The following is a 17,129-nucleotide window of genomic DNA, read 5'->3' as shown; positions in this document are numbered from 1 at the left end:
TACTACTAGTAGTTCTGTGAACAGTAGACCTCACTCAGTATTCTCATCCACAAGTACCTGATTGAAACTATAGACCTTATGGAAATACAGCAATAGACGAGGTTCTCCACACACAGATTAATCACTTGTCAGCTGATTTATGCTGAATAATTCTATAGTCTGATTTTTACTCTAATATTGGCGTATGAAGGAGGCTCCTTTTTCCTTGTATTATCCTTGAATGCAAAATTTCCAAAAACCTTGTATATACGTCGACGCGCAATTAAAGAAGGAACATACCTGTCAAATTTCATGAAAATCTATTACCGCGTTTCACCGTAAATGCCCAACATATAAACATTTAAACATTGAGAGGATTGTCAAACCGTCGACTTGAATCTTACACCTCACTTCGCTCGGTCAACTATGAGTGGTCGACTGGTTTAGGTACAAGGCACACGAGGCGTTTTTTCAGTCGGGACAGAAAGCTCTCTGATTGGTTTTGATAAAACGCTCACTTGATACGCCAACTCTATCAGCCAATCAGATAGCTTCCTGTCCTATCGTGCTGACTGAAAAACGCCTTGTTTTGCTTGATTTTCTAATATTGATTTTTTTTCTCAATGGCTTGGAGCCATTGTATAGCGCAGGTAACACATTTAACTTGGGATTTGTTTTCCTAAAACCGGCAAGCAGTCAGATTCATCTTAGGAGGCTTTTAAGACCGCTAAAACTCGGAAAGACCAACCGATCCCTGTGTGCCATTCCTCATTTGATAATCTTTTACCTAACAATATTTTTAAATAATTATTGACTGAGCGAAGTGAGGTCTAAGATTCAAGTCGACGGTTTGGCATTTCTCTTAATGTTTATTTGTTGCGCATTTACGGCGAAACGCGGTAATGAATTTTCATGAAATTTGACAGGTATGTTCCTTTTTTAATTGCGCGTCGACGTATATACAAGGTTTTTGGAAATTTTGCATTTCAAGGATAATATAAAAGGAAAAAGGAGCCTCCTTCATACGCCAATATTAGAGTAAAAATCAGACTATAGAATAATTATTCATCATAAATCAGCTGACAAGTGATTACACAGATGTGTGGAGAAGCTCGTCTATTGCTGTATTTCCATAAGGTCTATAGTTTCAATCAGGTACTTGTGGATGAGAATACTGCGTGAAGTCTACTGTTCACAGAACTACTAGTTATATTATGATTATAATATTCTCCATTGGTTGTCTATTTAGAGTTGATAGTATTCTCAAACATATTATTTTAAAATCATTCTTATATTATTGTTGGTTGTGTTTTTAGGAAAACTTTCTGGCATCGTTAGATCCAGAACAGTTGGACATTGACACGAGTGAAGTTGGCCTCGGAACGTTAGGAAAAGCTTTCAAGTAAGTAAATCGTTTCACGGTGTTTAGGAACTTATTGTTCCTAAGCTGTTGAATAATAAATTATATTTCGGAATTTCTCAATTATCAATTGAGTGTTTTTTTCAAATATCTATAGCTCTCTATATTTCTATCTGTAGCCTACCGTAGTTTATTTATTTCGAAAAAAACAGTACAACTTTGAAAACAAAAGGCACGATAGCCCAAAAATGTTATACTGTAAAATATATTAGGCCCATAGTCCAATAAACTATTAAGACTAGTCCATTCATATATCATCTTCATATTTCCTAATACTCACGCACACGCCTAGAACTTATGTGGACTTCACTTACAGAAAAAAGGATATTTTTCAATTGTTGCCTGTTATTACTAAGTATTACTCCCGTTACTATTATTGTAAATGAAATTAGATTAAGATTTACAGATTATCCGTGAAGTAAAATAAGAATCTCAATAAATTATGAAATTTCTATTTCTATTACTATTTCTATTTACTATTCACTTTCTATAAAAAAAAAACGTTGGAACAAACACTTTTGTTAGATTTTCATGTGGAACTGATAATTGATTTGAAATTTTTAGGGCGTGCTTTCAGTGAATTTACTATAGGCTTTTTAGAGTGATTTTGGAAGATGGTTTTGTCTTTTTTAGGAAAACTTTCTGGCTTCGTTAGATCCAGAACAGTTGGACATTGACACGAGTGAAGTTGGCCTCGGAACGTTAGGAAAAGCTTTCAAGTAAGTTACTTCTAAAATTGACATCCTTGGGTGTATCGTAATTTCATAAAAAATTACAAATTCCATAAAATTTCAAAAATATCTTTTACCTGGATTTAATTTGCATTTGAATAAATTAATAAAGTTATTTGTTTTGTGAAGATGGTGATACATTTTAGTTGTATTTTTTTATTTAACATTCCAATTACATATTTAAATAAAAGTGTTTAGTGTTTTATAATATTTCTAATTGAATCTTCAAATACATACATAAATTTCTGTTATTCATTTATTGGCAATCACAAATCGTCATATCACACAATAATATGATTGATTGATTGAGTACTTTATTTATGTAGATTACAATATATACTGGCTTATAAACTTATATACAATAGCTTACAATACAGCAAAATATAGATGAATTTACATAATGTAGATTAAGAAAATAATTATTGAACTGTATATGATATGAAAAAGCAATTTGTAATATAATAACTATAGATAATAATTAAATTGTTATGCATCTACATAAATTGGCGGAGATTTGGACATATCAATGTCCATTCTTCGGAAAGAATATTAAAAATATCCTCCCCACTAACTCTCTACCAAAATGATGTTGAGGACAACAGGTAACTGTCTTTCTCCCAAATTTTGATAAATAAAAATAAGGTTATGTTTTCACTTTCTAAACTAAAGACTAAACTAGAAATTCAAGTTTTGGTGTTATGAATGGTATAACTGAAAATAATTTAGATTAGTAATCTGTTAACCTTCCTTCTCTTACTAATGTTATTGATTGAAATTTCAATTACATACTGAAATAGAAGTTTTCAATCATGAATTTAAAATACTCTTGTTAACTGTTGAATTTGAATTTTGGATTCGTACCACAAGTACAAGAATAAATAAATTCAAAACATACACTGTACCATACATTTTTGAACTATCTTTTTCAAGCGTTTTCATCTGAAACTAATAACTGATTTTAAATTCCTAGATTCGCAACAAGAACTAGAATAAATTGTACTCGTAAATTTGTTGTAAGATGAATGTTTGGAAGACGATTTTGTGAACTTTTCCATGTGGAACTAATAATAACTGATTTGTAATTATTTGCAGATTTGCTTCGCGGACGAGAATGCGGGTGGGGCGTGCGTTCAGCTTCAACAAGACGCCGAGCAAACTGAAGCGAGCAGTGTCGTCAGTGATGTCACCGTTCGGCAGCTCTAGCAACCTCACGCCCGCCTCGCAGCTCGCTCAAATGCGGTTGGCCTCCTGCAATAACCTCAATGTCAGTACATCAATCATTCAAAATTATACATACAAACTCCTGCAAATATAATTTATTATACTGAGTGTCCCACGAAAGGTGTAACAGCCGGAGATCATAGATTCTACATCTGCAACAAAAAATAGCCAGTAATAATTTTCATATCGACCTTAGACTAGGCGCACACAATTAGTCAAGACATGATCAGACACGTTCAATCACAATACGTCACATAGTTGACGTATGAAGACATGTCTAATTGCAATGACTAATCGGTGTGAATTTCTTCATTAGCAACAATGTGACTAAACGTGTCTGATCATGTCTTGACTAATTGTGTGCGCCTAGCCTAAGTTTTTGAGATATATCTATTTTTGAAAAACGTTAATAACATAAAACCTGTCAAAATCTAGTTCTAAGGATATAGTTGGAAAAAGAAAGAAATTTACAATATGATTCATGTAATTTGTTTAACGTTTTTGAACTTCTTATGAGCGCTCTACGTTGAAAAATTATAATTTGTCGATTTCAAATCCAATTTCAAACACAAATACATGTTGTGTTAAGGTGAGTAGGTCGAGGTAAACCTTTACCTCGAATCTCCCACTATGCGGGCGCCCATAACACAACATGTATTTGTGTTGCATTGTATCAAGTTGTGTTACATTATGTATCATGTTTGTTACAACATGTATCTGTTTTACATACGGACCTCTAACTCTTTACTTTACTTGTTCGTCATATGAAACTGTATTAAGGCATCAAAGCTCCCGCAGTATATGACACGTCAAAGTGCAATCTAATATATTACTACTATCCCTTATCTTTCAACACAACAGTCAAGAGAGCACAACAGATTTCACATCTTCTTCTTACAGCTCAATCGTTTGATTGGTTGGCAGCCTTCCATCTAAATCTGTCCATTGCTACTCTCTTCCATTGTTCATAGCTCATAGCACCCACATCCTTCGTCATTTGTCTTAAGTACTGTAGCCGGGGTCTCCCACGACCCCTTTGTCCATCAACTGTACCTTCCAGAATACTTGACGTGAATGCGTCGTGTCTTATTATGTGTCCAATCCAAGAATGTCGTCTGGCCTTGAGAAAATTCAGAAGATATCTTTTTTCTTCCGCCCTCTGGAATCCTCTAGATTTCACATAACATACATTAATCAAACATGAACCAACAAGGAAGTCTGCTAATCTATCTAGGACACAATACAATAAGGAATTCCCTGAGTGTTTATTTTTAACTCCTTCAAGCCCTCAATCTCTCTTATGTGAGATGGAATTGAATTCCTCCTCACTATGTGGTTACTCTAAATGTGGTGCAATTATGCACAGTAAGCGATTTATCGTCACACTTATAACCGTCACTCCACTATTTGCAATCGTAAACATATTCCATGATCATCAAAATAATTCTATAGAATAATGTGAGTGTTCTCCGTGTTACATTATTGGCCAAAATTGGGCTTTGGTATCATTGAAAATGTCCAACAATTTTTGTTCTCTTATGTAGTTTTGTGTATCAATCTTTCCATCTTGTCACTTCACATTTTAGACCTTTTTTATTTAATAAAATATTTAAATTGGCCCAATTGGTCCTCCATTTAGGTTTTGCTCTCCTGTAAAATTTAGTTTTGTTTGAGACTATTTGTTTTGAGATTGAAGTATTTTGTTAACATCGGTAGCTAATATATGTTTTTGGAGTAATCGAGTATAATTTAAGTGTGCAGATATTATCAAAATTTTAGATTTCTAAATCAATCGAATACTTTTCTCAATTGAAACAATCTTAAATCAATAGTTGTAGAATGAGTGCCACTAAACCTAATATAACAGTTTTCTTGGTTTCATTCTATGTATTCTAGTTTTCTGGTTGTATCATTTCATACTCAGTAGTTTTTAATACTGTAATGCTTAATTCTTCATTTTAACAAATATCACTTATCATTAAATAGAATGATCGTTAGAGAAGAAATTAGGTTAACCTTGAGCTAATTTTCTTTTAATGCTAACTCAGTATAACTTGTAGTTTCAATACTTTTACCATATAGATTTAATTATTCACTTCGTTACATGAATAAACAAAAGTCTCAACTTAATTCTGTTCTCAGAGATTCTTTATGACTGACAACTCAAGAAGAACTCCTCTGAATTATGTATTTCTCTACTTGTATTTTCCACATTTTGTCCTCTTCAAAATAGAAGACAAAATTATATTTATGAAGGTTTTTTTTAATTTTATATTTTGAATTTGTTTGAAGAGTTTTTTCTAATATATCGAGTAATTTTCAACGAGTAATATATGGAAAAATATAACTGAGTTTTTCTGTAACAATGTGGGGCCAGGCCCAGAACAAAGCAACTGGGCCGTTGGCAGAAGTCGATGTCGAAATGGACACGTGACTAGAACAGGAAGCGGCTGATCGGCCTCAGGTGAGACATTGAAACCAAATAACTAAAGTCAACTTCCATTGGACCTGGATGCTAAATTTCAGCAAAAGACTATCTAGCATTTTCAAGCAGATATGTTTAGTATTTTTTATTTGATTCGAGCAGAACTTCATTTATAATATTTTTACAGAGCATTTTTATAGAAATAAGATAGATCTTTGTAGCATTTTTTTTGTAGAATAAGGCACTTATAAGACCACTTGGTTCTTGGATGCTAATTTCCAGCAAAAGACTATCTAGCATTTTCAAGCAGATATTTTTAGTATTATTTATTTGATTTGAGCAGAACTCCATTTATAATATTTTTACAGAGCATTTTTATAGAAATAAGATAGAACTTTGTAGCATTTTTTTGTGGAATAAATCAGAAGTTTTTAGGATTCTTCTATACTCTGGTAGAAACATATTTATCATCTTGCTAAAGTTTGTCTCTGTGTAAGTTATGTTTGCTTGCTTGTTCTTCAAAGTAGATATTGTTTTCTATGTAGTTTGTATTATCATAGAGAAACAATAGCATAAGTAGATATACCATGGTATAGGGCGTTTATGTCGCAACTTTTACTGTTATCTCAAGCCTATAGTCCACGTAGTTCTTTTCCGTGAAGCTTTATGACGCTGGTAGTCTCTCATATTGTGCCGTCCATACACTCTTACCCGGTCAAAACAGTAAAAATCGACAGTAATCGGCTTGAGATACAAGTAAAAGTTGCGACATTAACGCCCTTAACCATGGGATATCTACTTACGCTATAGTTTCTCTATGGTATTATTCTCTGTAAGAGCTTGCTGAAAAACGAAATACTGAAAAATAGCCTTGCTGTAGATAGCTGACTATAATTAGGTCCACGTTATAATGGCAGTATTTGATTTAAATTAGTGCTGCTATCCTTAACTATCATTCGACAAAGCAGATAGCGCTATTCTTTTCTAGCTTCGCAATGTTGACAGATCGTTTTAACAATGTATAAATATCAATTAACAAAATATTAAATCTCAGTTATGAAAATTCATGATTGAATCATTGAATTATATATTTTTATCGGCTGATGTTACGCATATTATTTCTGTATCTAACTGTTTCTGTATACATCAAGTGCAGTTTTGAATACTTGTTTATTCTTACTACATCTTTTTCAATCATACAAGATGCGTCAGAGAAACTTACTTATTTGAGAAAATTCCCGTGCGTTGAATTGGTCGTGTAGAGGGGCAGGAGGGGGCGCATCTGGAGAGAGAAGTCTTCAAATTTATCCTCCCTTAAGTAAATAGCCATCAGGCTCCGGTCTAGAGAGCAGCGGGCCTTCGCTGTTGAGAGCTTCTTTTCTAATAACTAACAAACCTTTATAACTAAAATTACTAATTACATTTTTTATACATGTTTAGAAAAGAATATTATGATCACCCCGACACATAAATTATTATAGTGGGGTATCATAATTAGAACTAAGTTGAGTATTAGCAACGTTTGTATGTTTAATATAATAATTATGTTTATGTTTTGTCAATAAACTCCTCTGGTTGCAATTCATTGGCAATCAGAGAAATTATTATTATTATTATTAATGGTCGATCACCTTCCGCGCTCGATTTGAAATTCCTCCCCACAGACTCGTTCCTGGCCATATTTCGATTCTGTCGTGGGTTAACTCATTTCAGGAGGTGGATGTGTCCCTAAACCCAGAAATGGGCTTCAACGAACCATCAGAACTCCAGAAAATATCGAAAGAGTGAGGCAGTCAGTTGTGCGTTCTCCCCGGCGTTCGGCTCGCAAACACGCAGCTGCTATTGCAGTTTCTGACTCCATTGTTCGACGACTTTCAACTTCATCCCTATAAATTGGCTGTTGTTCAAGAATTGACTGAACGCGATTTTGTTGCCCGAAAAAATGCATGTGATATGCTGATTGAAAACCTGCCTGAAGACGCGGTCATTTGATAAGGCTCATTTCCACATGCGTTTCCTCAATGCGATTTTTGTATGGGGTATTTGAAATCCCTGGTTCATGTCGATCGACCACAGACCATAGCACACCTCAAGAACAACATTGATATACTGATATACTGCAACGAAACTTTAAAATCGACTTTATCAGTGTATGCGCAATGGGGCTCGCCATTGGTCTGATGTAATTTTCAAGACTGCATGGAAAAAAATGAGATATTGTATTCTCATATACAAAAATTGAAACAATATCTAAAGTACTTTTGTTTTTATTGACCTTTCAAATAAGTAAGTTTCTCTGACGCACTTTGCATTATTGAGAAAGTATCAATGTAAATATTTGAGAATATATCAGTTATTTGAGAATACTAATATGCAATTGAGAGAGCATGAGATGTAACAGAGAAGAGTCAATTTTATCTGTGAAGTAATCACATGTGATTGAGAATTGTCATTATTTGTATTTGAGAAAATGTCATTTATGAATTTAAAACTGACATCTTCTCAATTAAGCCCCACACACACATCGATTCTAGTTCGTACGGTATTTTGCCGTCCTTATAAATTCTATTAGATTAAACAGATGATTTCAAACAGTGGATGTTTGTCAAGTTCCTTTTAATCTGATAGAATTCATAAGGACGGCAAAATATCGTACGATCAAAAATCGATATTTGTGTGCGGGGCTTTACAAATTACATTATCTAAAATTGAAATAATACTTTCTCCGATTGAATAGTCTATTCTTAACTACATGTGATAACTCCTCAAATACAACTGACGAGTCTCATTTATATATGGCATTTTCTCAAATACAAATGATTAAAAAGGTGTAGATTCCTAATTTCAAAATGCAATAATGATGATTGTTTAAATTTGTTTGTTTCAGGAGCTGGGAAGCCAACAGCAGGGATCAGGCCTTCCCCCTCCCCAGTACCCGGTGCCCATGTCAGTGCAGCCGCAGCGTCGAGCCAAGCAGTCGGCCACTCTCAGTGTCGCATCACTGCGTCGCTTATGACGTCAGCTCACCACGCCTGCCATCCTTGTAAGTCACTACACCTAAAGCTCAATCAGCTCCAAACTCGTATTCCATCATCAGTTTCATTAAAAAAACATAACCCACTCTCCGGACTAAAGTCCGTGCAAACCTTAGTTTTATCTTTAAAAAGGACGAAGATGGGAGTCTACAGGGTCTGTGTAATAAGTAACCGGACTGACCTCAGGAAATTTTCTATTGGCAAAATATGTACAATTTCTCTTTAGAAATCTTGAAAGTAGTTCCCATTGGAGTCTATAACACGCTGATACCGGATTTTTCAATCCCTGGAAGTCTGCAACCTCTATGCTGCCTAGAGCGCTCGTCGTAGCACTGGCTAGTGACAGCTGTCTAGAGCATTGTCGTGATGGAGGATCCTCGAATCGGCAATCCCCGGACGGGCTCGATGAACCCAAGTGGTTAGTCGACGGAGCACCTCTCTGTAGTTTGGCCGGGTAGCACAAACTCGTTATCCTTTATTATCGTGGATCCTCCATCACGACAATGCTCCGTCGCACACCTGCCTGCTCGTCACCGCGCAGTTGGCCAAACAGTCGAGGACTGTTATTATACAGACTCTGTATTTCGTTGTCCAACTACTTTTATTTGTAAAGATCTTGTCAAAGAATATGTTTTGTTGTAAATCTGAAGTTCATTTATGAATGCGATCGAAAGTTACTGTCGAACATACCTCAAAATGTAAGACTCGAGCCTCAATTTGAAAGTAGGAACTCGCTACTCTTGTTTAATAAATGCTCCAACTGATGCTGACCTGATTTTGTTGAGCTGTAACTTACGTTATACGGCATCCATATGTTGGCCCAATGAAGGCCAATGTCGACCAGCGCCAGTGTGTGGATGGGTGGTTTGCCAGCGCTGGCCTTCATTGGGCACTGGTCACATTTCCAGCGACTGGGCCAACATGTAGATGCGGCATTACAGTTACGCTGTTGTAAACATAGGCGCCACACGTTCGGTTCTCAAACAAGGATTCGCCAAGTCTGTCCGGTGATCGCAAACAGAACGTTTCATTCGTCAAGTTTGGACGGAAGCTTGGCATGTTCGTTGTGCACGCATAAAGCTGGGTACCCACATATCAGTCAGTGACAGTGAACGTTATCGGCACTGTGAAAATATAATTGCCATGAGGTCAAATTCACCTATCTCCACTCAGTACCACCGAGCAAGTATAAATAGTCCCATTAGAGCTCATGGGAAGAAGGCCCAATTTACACAGTTCATGGGAAGAAGGCCCAATTTACACAGTTCATGGAAGAAGGCCCAATTTACACAGTTCATGGGAAGAAGGCCCAATTTACACAGAGTTCATGGGAAGAAGGCCCAATTTACACAGTTCATGGGAAGAAGCCCAATTTACACAGAGTTCATGGGAAGAAGGCCCAATTTACACAGAGTTCATGGGAAGAAGGCCCAATTTACACAGAGTTCAGTCGGGCAGAGACTTTTATCCCTTCCACGTCTCTCATATAAATATATTGTATTTGAAGGGACGGATTTAAGGATCCAAAGGTTCAAAGAACCCCACACGTCAACCGAAGCTTATTGTGTTCCCAAGTAGTATGTTAGTTAGGCAAACTAATACCTGTGTTTTTTTACAAAACCAGGAGTTTTTCCCTATACTAACATCACAATCATTCATCGCCTGGTTGCAATCCTTGTCGCAATCCAGTGTGATATGCTTGGCAGTCTCTTCAGACTGATTAGTCCTCGTGACCTACGTGAGTTCTACACCTGGCCTTCTTTGAAGGTTCTTTTGCTGAGGAAGGGGTCGCCAAGTTGCCTCAAGGGCGCCCGGCCACCCTTGACCCACATTTGTGTCTGGAGTTTCACCCATCTCTGGTCTCTTGGGTTTTTCTTTTTGCCCCTCCGAAACTCTGCAGGGTCAAAAGCCTCACCTCTCCCAAGAAGTTTTGCCTGAATGGCCGCCCTTCCCTGAACAGTGGTGAGTTTTGCCTCTCCACCCAAAACTCGTGACCTACGTGAGTTCCACTCCTGGCTTTTTGTAGGTCCTTCCGCTGAAGGAGGGTTCGCCAAATTGCCTCTAGGGCACCCGGTTACTCTCGTTTTAGCCTCTCAACCTACATTTGTGCCTGGAGTTTCACCCATCTCTGGTCTCTTGGGTTTTTCTTTTTGCTCCTCCGAAACTGCCCTGATGGGGCAGATCTCGTGGGTTTGAAGGCAAGGCATCATCTGGAGTTGCCTTGGGGTCCCTTTTAGTCGCCTCCTACGACAAGCAGGGATACTGTGGGTGAATTCTGGTTTTCAACACATTCTTGAGCAAGATGTTCGCCTCGAAGCTCCCCCATCCCACAGGGGGCATATAAATAAATGGTCCATTCCTCTCAGAAGAGACGTGACGTGGGCGAGCAGTTATAGAATAATAATTTAAACAAATTTCATTCATGCTATTTTAAAGAGTATTGTGTTATTAATCTGTCTAGATTGTCTCGTTATTAATTCTTGAAACGTTTAATATAATTTTAATTATTTTTTCAGGGGTTCTAAGATCGCCGTTCCATCCAAATATCAATCATGTAACAACTGGGTGTGTGTGTGAGTGAGTGTTGTCAGGTCGTATATGTGTACATTGGACGATATATGCTCACAAGAATTATTTCTACCGGTTGTTTATTTGTAAATAATGCGTGAAACTTGTTTATTTTCACTTGTATGAAATGTATATTATAAAATTATTCTAGTATTTATCGGACAGATACTATTCATTACTTTAGGTGTAAATACATTGTGAAATACATTACTGGAATGAATCACTAAATGTGAACATGACTTAATTGAAGAAAAATTGAACCAAGTTCTTTCAGTTTTAATGAGAGTTTAATAAAATATTAGTCATTTCAGTCTCAAGATATGGCTCGAATGATGGAAATTGAATCGATCTTAGTTATCGACAAGGTAACCTTAGCTGGAACTAAGTTGTAGTTATCTGCTAGATTAACTAAATCCAAGACGTGAACTAATTTATCTTAGTTATCTTCAAGGTAAACGAAACCCAATGGTTTGGCTTGAATAATTTATTACATTGAATAAAAATGAAACTGAATTGTTCTAGTTATCTGCAAGGTTAACTAAACTCAAGACTTGCCTTGTATGATGAAAATTGAGCTTTAGATAGACTGAGCTATCCTGGACCTAGTTCAATACAGTCAATAGTTTTCAATCAGTTCAAAATTTTGTTGAAAAATAAACTAATTTGATCAGTTGAGAATTGAATAATAATAAATTAAAAATACAGTAATACAAGAAAAATGTCTTTTTATTTTCTCGTTCAGATACAATTATTACCTTTGTGTTGGATTATATATAAATGTATGTTATTGAAAAATACGGGCGAATTCAAGATGAAAAACATCTTGAAAAATATGAGTAACCATGAAAATTATTATTATAATTAAGTACTATAGAATTATTCAATGGATATGATAACTATGTCCTGGAATTATTTGTACTACAGAATTTATCCACAATCCTGTATTTGATAAAAAATTGTTCAAACCACAGTTATTGCTATTTTTCTATTTCGATAGAAATTGTTGAGTAAATTCCCAATAAAATTTGTCATAACAGTAAAATCATGGTTATCAATAGTTTTACAGTAATGTAACATTTTCAAAAATCAGGCGTATTGATTTTTTTTTTCATTTTAAAGTAGTTTTGGTTTTTAATGTATTACGGTGTGGTTGAATGTTTTGGGATAATTCATTAAATTTATAATTTTGAGTCTGAAAAAATATTGGGAGTATGATAATTTATCAAAAATATATTTCATGCTATAATTTAGTTCTTCGGTCAATATATGCAGTAGCAGAGGTCCTTAGTTCTATTTATAAAGCTTTCATTGGATGTTTGAAATAATTATTAAATACAGTAAAAATATATTTATTTTCTATTCTACTTGTCTTGAACAGTGTTCACATTTTACAGTATTATATTAGAGATTGTTCTAGTTCTATGGGGTATATTTTTGTTTTGCTGAATTTAAAATATGTATTTTATTTATATCAATTTATAGTAACTGTAATAGAAATCTACAACAATCCAATATATTTTATTTATAATTGTTTCCGTATTGTCAAAGTATTTCAATTTTAATTTGTATTATTTATTCTCAGGTCTGTTACATATAGTGAATCATTTATTTGTATTTCCTCAGTTAACTAACCAGCGTTTCTCTCACCCTTGTAAATAAGTTATTAATTTATCTAAAGCAAAATTATATAAATATATTATATTCACTCATTACTATGTAATAGAATTATAAATATATAGTGTTTTGAGGAACTTTTCCATCCTATATAAACTGCAGGATGGTATTATTAGATTATTGAAATCGTTTTAAATTTGTATGATACAATTATTGTAGAATTTTGGGTCGATTTTGAAGACCAGATATTTAAATTTACGGCCTAATTATTCGCAAATTAGCACAAAAGCACTGGTGCTGTAATATTAATTAATATAAGCATGTTTTATATGCTTTTTGCTTGATTTTATAATAAATATTGTTCGAAATTGCTTCTTCTATTTATGACGTATTTTTGTCGTTAGCTTAATATTGTGTAAATTGCTCTTACACATTAGTAATACTATTTCATGCCTTATATTTGAGAAATATAAAATAATTGAACTGACAATTATTGTTAGCTATGTAATATCTTAGAATAGCCTTACGTAGAATATCATAAAATATCATTGAAATCGTATTACATGAAAGACTGCGCTCAAATTTTGGTTCGATTTTTTTGTTTCAAATCTTATCATTTTTAAGTAATGCTCAAATACAGTAATTATTATTGTTAGGTAATGAATACATCTTGAAAATAAAAGTCCTAAAAGTATCATTTTCATGAGAATTGATTTTAATTTTCAAATATGTAAACATTTTTCTACTAAACGCTCAAGAATGCTTTTAATTCATCAATAAGTAACAAAAGTAACGCCAATCTAAACAGTTGAAAATATATAAATTATTGGAATAGGAAAAATTGAACCAAAATACAATAACTAGACCTTAATGTACTATTCAAATCTTAAACTTTTTCTTCTTAAAAATTATGTAACTTTTTAATTTGTAAACGTCTCTTCCATCTTCGTTTAACCTATCCTTCCCTGTTGTGTCTGAGGATCTTGACTTCTATTTATTCTCGCACTTTCATTATTTCTTGTTACAATTCCCGGTTGCAAAAAAACCTGTTAAATTTTAATCAAGATCAATTTCACAAGAACCAATCGAAGAAGCTTTTTAGAAAAAAGTATTTTCTAATCACTATTAAAATTTAACCGGCTTTTCTGCAACCGACAAGTTAAGTATTGAAAAGCTACCTCTATTCTCTTCCCATCACAATTTTTATCACTTTGTCAACTAACATTTATTTTGTTGTAATCTCTTTTTTATTCATTTATATGATTACCCAGTGAAATTTATTTGAAAAATATTTACCTACATTTCGATCAATTTTCTAATCAACTCTTCCTTCAATCTGCTAATATTATGTAATTGTATAATAAATAGTGAACATGCTATGAGTTTATTTAATTTATTACCTGTCTATTAATGTAAATACTTCTTGTTAGTTTGAGAATTTTTTTTTATTTCGGATGGGGTATTCACATAAGCATTTTTACTTGTGCGTGGGTGATTTGATGAGATGATCAAACATCCATGCCATCGGCGGGATTCGAACCCATGACCAGGCGGTGCAAGCAGACTGAAGTTTATAACGCTCCCGACCACTAGACCAACCCGGCCGAGTTGAATATTCATTCAAATAAGTTATTGAATGACATTTTTCAGAAAGGTTTTGACAAATTAAATCAAAACTAAAATCGTATTATAATTTCTTCATTTTTTAATGTCAGATTCTTAGAAATGGAAAGTTTTTGAATCCTCTACATTGAAAAGTTTTGGACATTTTCCCAAACTTATTTTGTCTCATTTATGCTATGGAACAGCAATATTATAAAAAAACATCACAATATTCACTTAACATTGTACCTTATACCTTTCAATTTCCTCCCAAACTTATCCAAAAACTGAGAATCTCCTCTAAACCCTGGAAAAGGACCGTTCATGAGTTGAGAATTAGTCGATTTCAAGAACCCTTGTATCCGTTTCAAACCAGGATGCTCCTGCAATCTCAACTGTGGATTAGATTTTGACCGATAGATATTATTTGGGGCTTCCGTTTTTGAAAGCATTGTCAAATATTGCTTTAATAGAGGCATTGCATTAATGTAGGCATCTTGTAGCTCTTCAGAATCAACTTTAAAACTCCCAGTAGGCACAATTTTCTCTTGTTTGTGATAATTCCGTTCCTCGACATTTTTGTTCCCCCGTCTTATTTCAGAATCATTTATAATTTTCTTGTTATCTGATTTCACTTCTATTCTTCCATCAGGAGTAGCAAGTTTTTTAGAAAGTTCTGATAGATTTTGTTTAGAAACTTCTGTAAAATTCTTTCCTTTATAGTCTCGGTTATCCTCATTTATCATTTCCTTATTCAAATGTTTCCCATTCTCTAAACTTGTATTGGATGTGGCTTCAGTAAATGAGTTGTAAGACTCCTCGTAATTATTATCCCCAATGAAGAAAGATGTTATCCTATTACCTAGATCTTTCAGCTTCTTTGTGATGTCTATGGGGCGCTTTTCTTCAAATTGATCATCATTCAATGAGCTGCTTATTAATGAATTCAAATGATTATAGTCCTCATCAATTGAAGCTGCATTGATTTCACGAGATTCGCCTAATGAGTTTTCATCTTCATTGATACTAGGATAATCCCGATCTAAAGAAACTTCATCACTGTAAGTCCCATCTATTTCTGACATTGATCTCTCATGAGATCCATCCATTGAAACTTCATTCATATTATAATTTCCATCTATAGAAACTGCATTGATGTTATCATAATGTCTATCTATTGATGCGGCGTTGATTTCGTGAGTCTCATCTATTGAAGCTCTGTTAATGCTACGATAATCCTCACCTCTGGAATCTTCATTGAATCTGATAGGCCTATAATTTTTATTGATTGATGCTTCATTGATATTATCATTATTTCTATCTGAATTGGGGTTTTTCAAATTCTCTTCCATTAAAGCTGTATTGTAGTCTTGATAAATTTCATCTTTTGAAGGTTCATTGAAGTTATTTGAATTTTCGTCAATTGCAGCATTATTTAGTGATTGTATAGAAGAAATTTTTCCTGTAAACAGATGCAAATTATTGTCATGATGAAGTAAGTTAGAAATCATTATTGATATTTATATTACTAAGGTACCGGTACTGATTTATTAGGCCTATACTAATAAATCTCGATTAATTATCGAATTATCAAATGCCTAAACTAGTTCCTGTTTTAGTTCTATATGGATACTTTACCTATAATAAAGAGTTTTCCTACCTAGTTGAACTGCATTTGAAATTTAATATTGTTAAAAAATTTTAATAAAATAAAATTCAATAATAATTAATGAAATCTGTAAGTTTAGAACTTTTTGTGTGGTTGTGTGCATGATAAAGTTTTATGAAATTTCATAAATAAATTGGATAAATCCATTGATTCTTAAAATGGATTCAAATATAAATTTGTGGAATAAGTAATATTTAACTATGATTTTTTGGAAGGGTTTAGTTAATATACATATTCATCTTTAGAATTGAGATTACTAGATTCCAGTAAATAATCTAATAAAGTTACCTACCTCATATTAATATGAACTATTATAATAGGAATGAAATAAATGATACCTATAGAACTTACCATCCGCAACTTGACAAATCAAAACCAATGCAACTACTGAGAATATATTCTTCAAAATCATGTTATATGCATGAAATTTGAAAATTTTTATAGGATATTTATATTAATAATTTTTTCCATTTTTCAACATAATCTCTGTGAAGACCTTTTCATAACCTTGCCATTTCTTTACATAAAAACATCTACACACTAGGAGTCATGATCATGAAATCGGCAAATTGCATGCAGATGATTAACAAATTTTAGCAATATAAACATCAGGAGCTCATAAAATATTTATATTATATATTTTTGATATGGTAGCCTAATTTGTTTCATACGGTAGTTTGTATTAGATTTATTAATTATTGTATCAAAAAATTCCCATATTATGCAAGATCAAGCTGTATAGTTTTTGCGTATTTATAAATGTTTAATAAGCTTATTTTATTAATAATTCAGCAAGTTTTTAAAGCGATGTGCTTTCAAAAATCGCGCCAACTAAACGAGCACGTCACCAACTAAACAAAGAAAT

General features: G+C 33.7%; 2 protein-coding genes across 7 annotated transcripts in view; one reads left to right on the top strand and one right to left on the bottom strand.

Moving 5' to 3' along the window:
• The window catches only part of LOC111064256 (protein ECT2), a 57,075-nt gene extending 42,705 nt beyond the window's left edge, over nucleotides 1-14,370 (top strand). For 3 of the 6 annotated variants that reach the window (XM_039439911.1, XM_039439912.1, XM_039439914.1), the window contains 4 exons: nucleotides 2,033-2,118; nucleotides 3,223-3,394; nucleotides 8,664-8,819; nucleotides 11,328-14,370. In XM_039439911.1, the coding sequence (XP_039295845.1) occupies nucleotides 2,033-2,118; nucleotides 3,223-3,394; nucleotides 8,664-8,792 (387 nt within the window). In that variant the 3' untranslated portion in view covers nucleotides 8,793-8,819; nucleotides 11,328-14,370. Of the gene's footprint in view, nucleotides 1-1,295; nucleotides 1,382-2,032; nucleotides 2,119-3,222; nucleotides 3,395-5,728; nucleotides 5,816-8,663; nucleotides 8,820-11,327 lie in introns of all 6 variants that reach the window. The other 3 variants (XM_039439913.1, XM_039439915.1, XR_005572785.1) reach the window with 2 other exon arrangements.
• On the bottom strand, nucleotides 12,478-16,837 carry LOC120354034 (putative uncharacterized protein DDB_G0277255). Its single transcript, XM_039439916.1, has 2 exons — nucleotides 16,616-16,837; nucleotides 12,478-16,057 (listed from the first exon to the last, which is right to left on the bottom strand). Exons 1-2 carry the CDS (start codon nucleotides 16,674-16,676, stop codon nucleotides 14,829-14,831), a joined length of 1,290 nt encoding a protein of 429 aa, XP_039295850.1. The 5' UTR covers nucleotides 16,677-16,837; the 3' UTR covers nucleotides 12,478-14,828.
• Nucleotides 16,838-17,129: the final 292 nt, after the last annotated feature.

This window comes from Nilaparvata lugens, chromosome 13 (assembly GCF_014356525.2).
Source record: "Nilaparvata lugens isolate BPH chromosome 13, ASM1435652v1, whole genome shotgun sequence".
Taxonomy (NCBI): Eukaryota; Metazoa; Arthropoda; class Insecta; order Hemiptera; family Delphacidae; genus Nilaparvata; species Nilaparvata lugens.
This window is presented reverse-complemented; position numbering and strand designations above follow the sequence as displayed.

Excerpts from the sequence above, each read along its gene's own strand:
- LOC120354034 (XM_039439916.1), bottom strand. The coding sequence starts at position 16,676 with ATGATTTTGAAGAATATATTCTCAGTAGTTGCATTGGTTTTGATTTGT. Across the intron at positions 16,058-16,615 it reads GATTTGTCAAGTTGCGGATG|GAAAAATTTCTTCTATACAA; the intron begins GTAAGTTCTATA and ends ATCTGTTTACAG.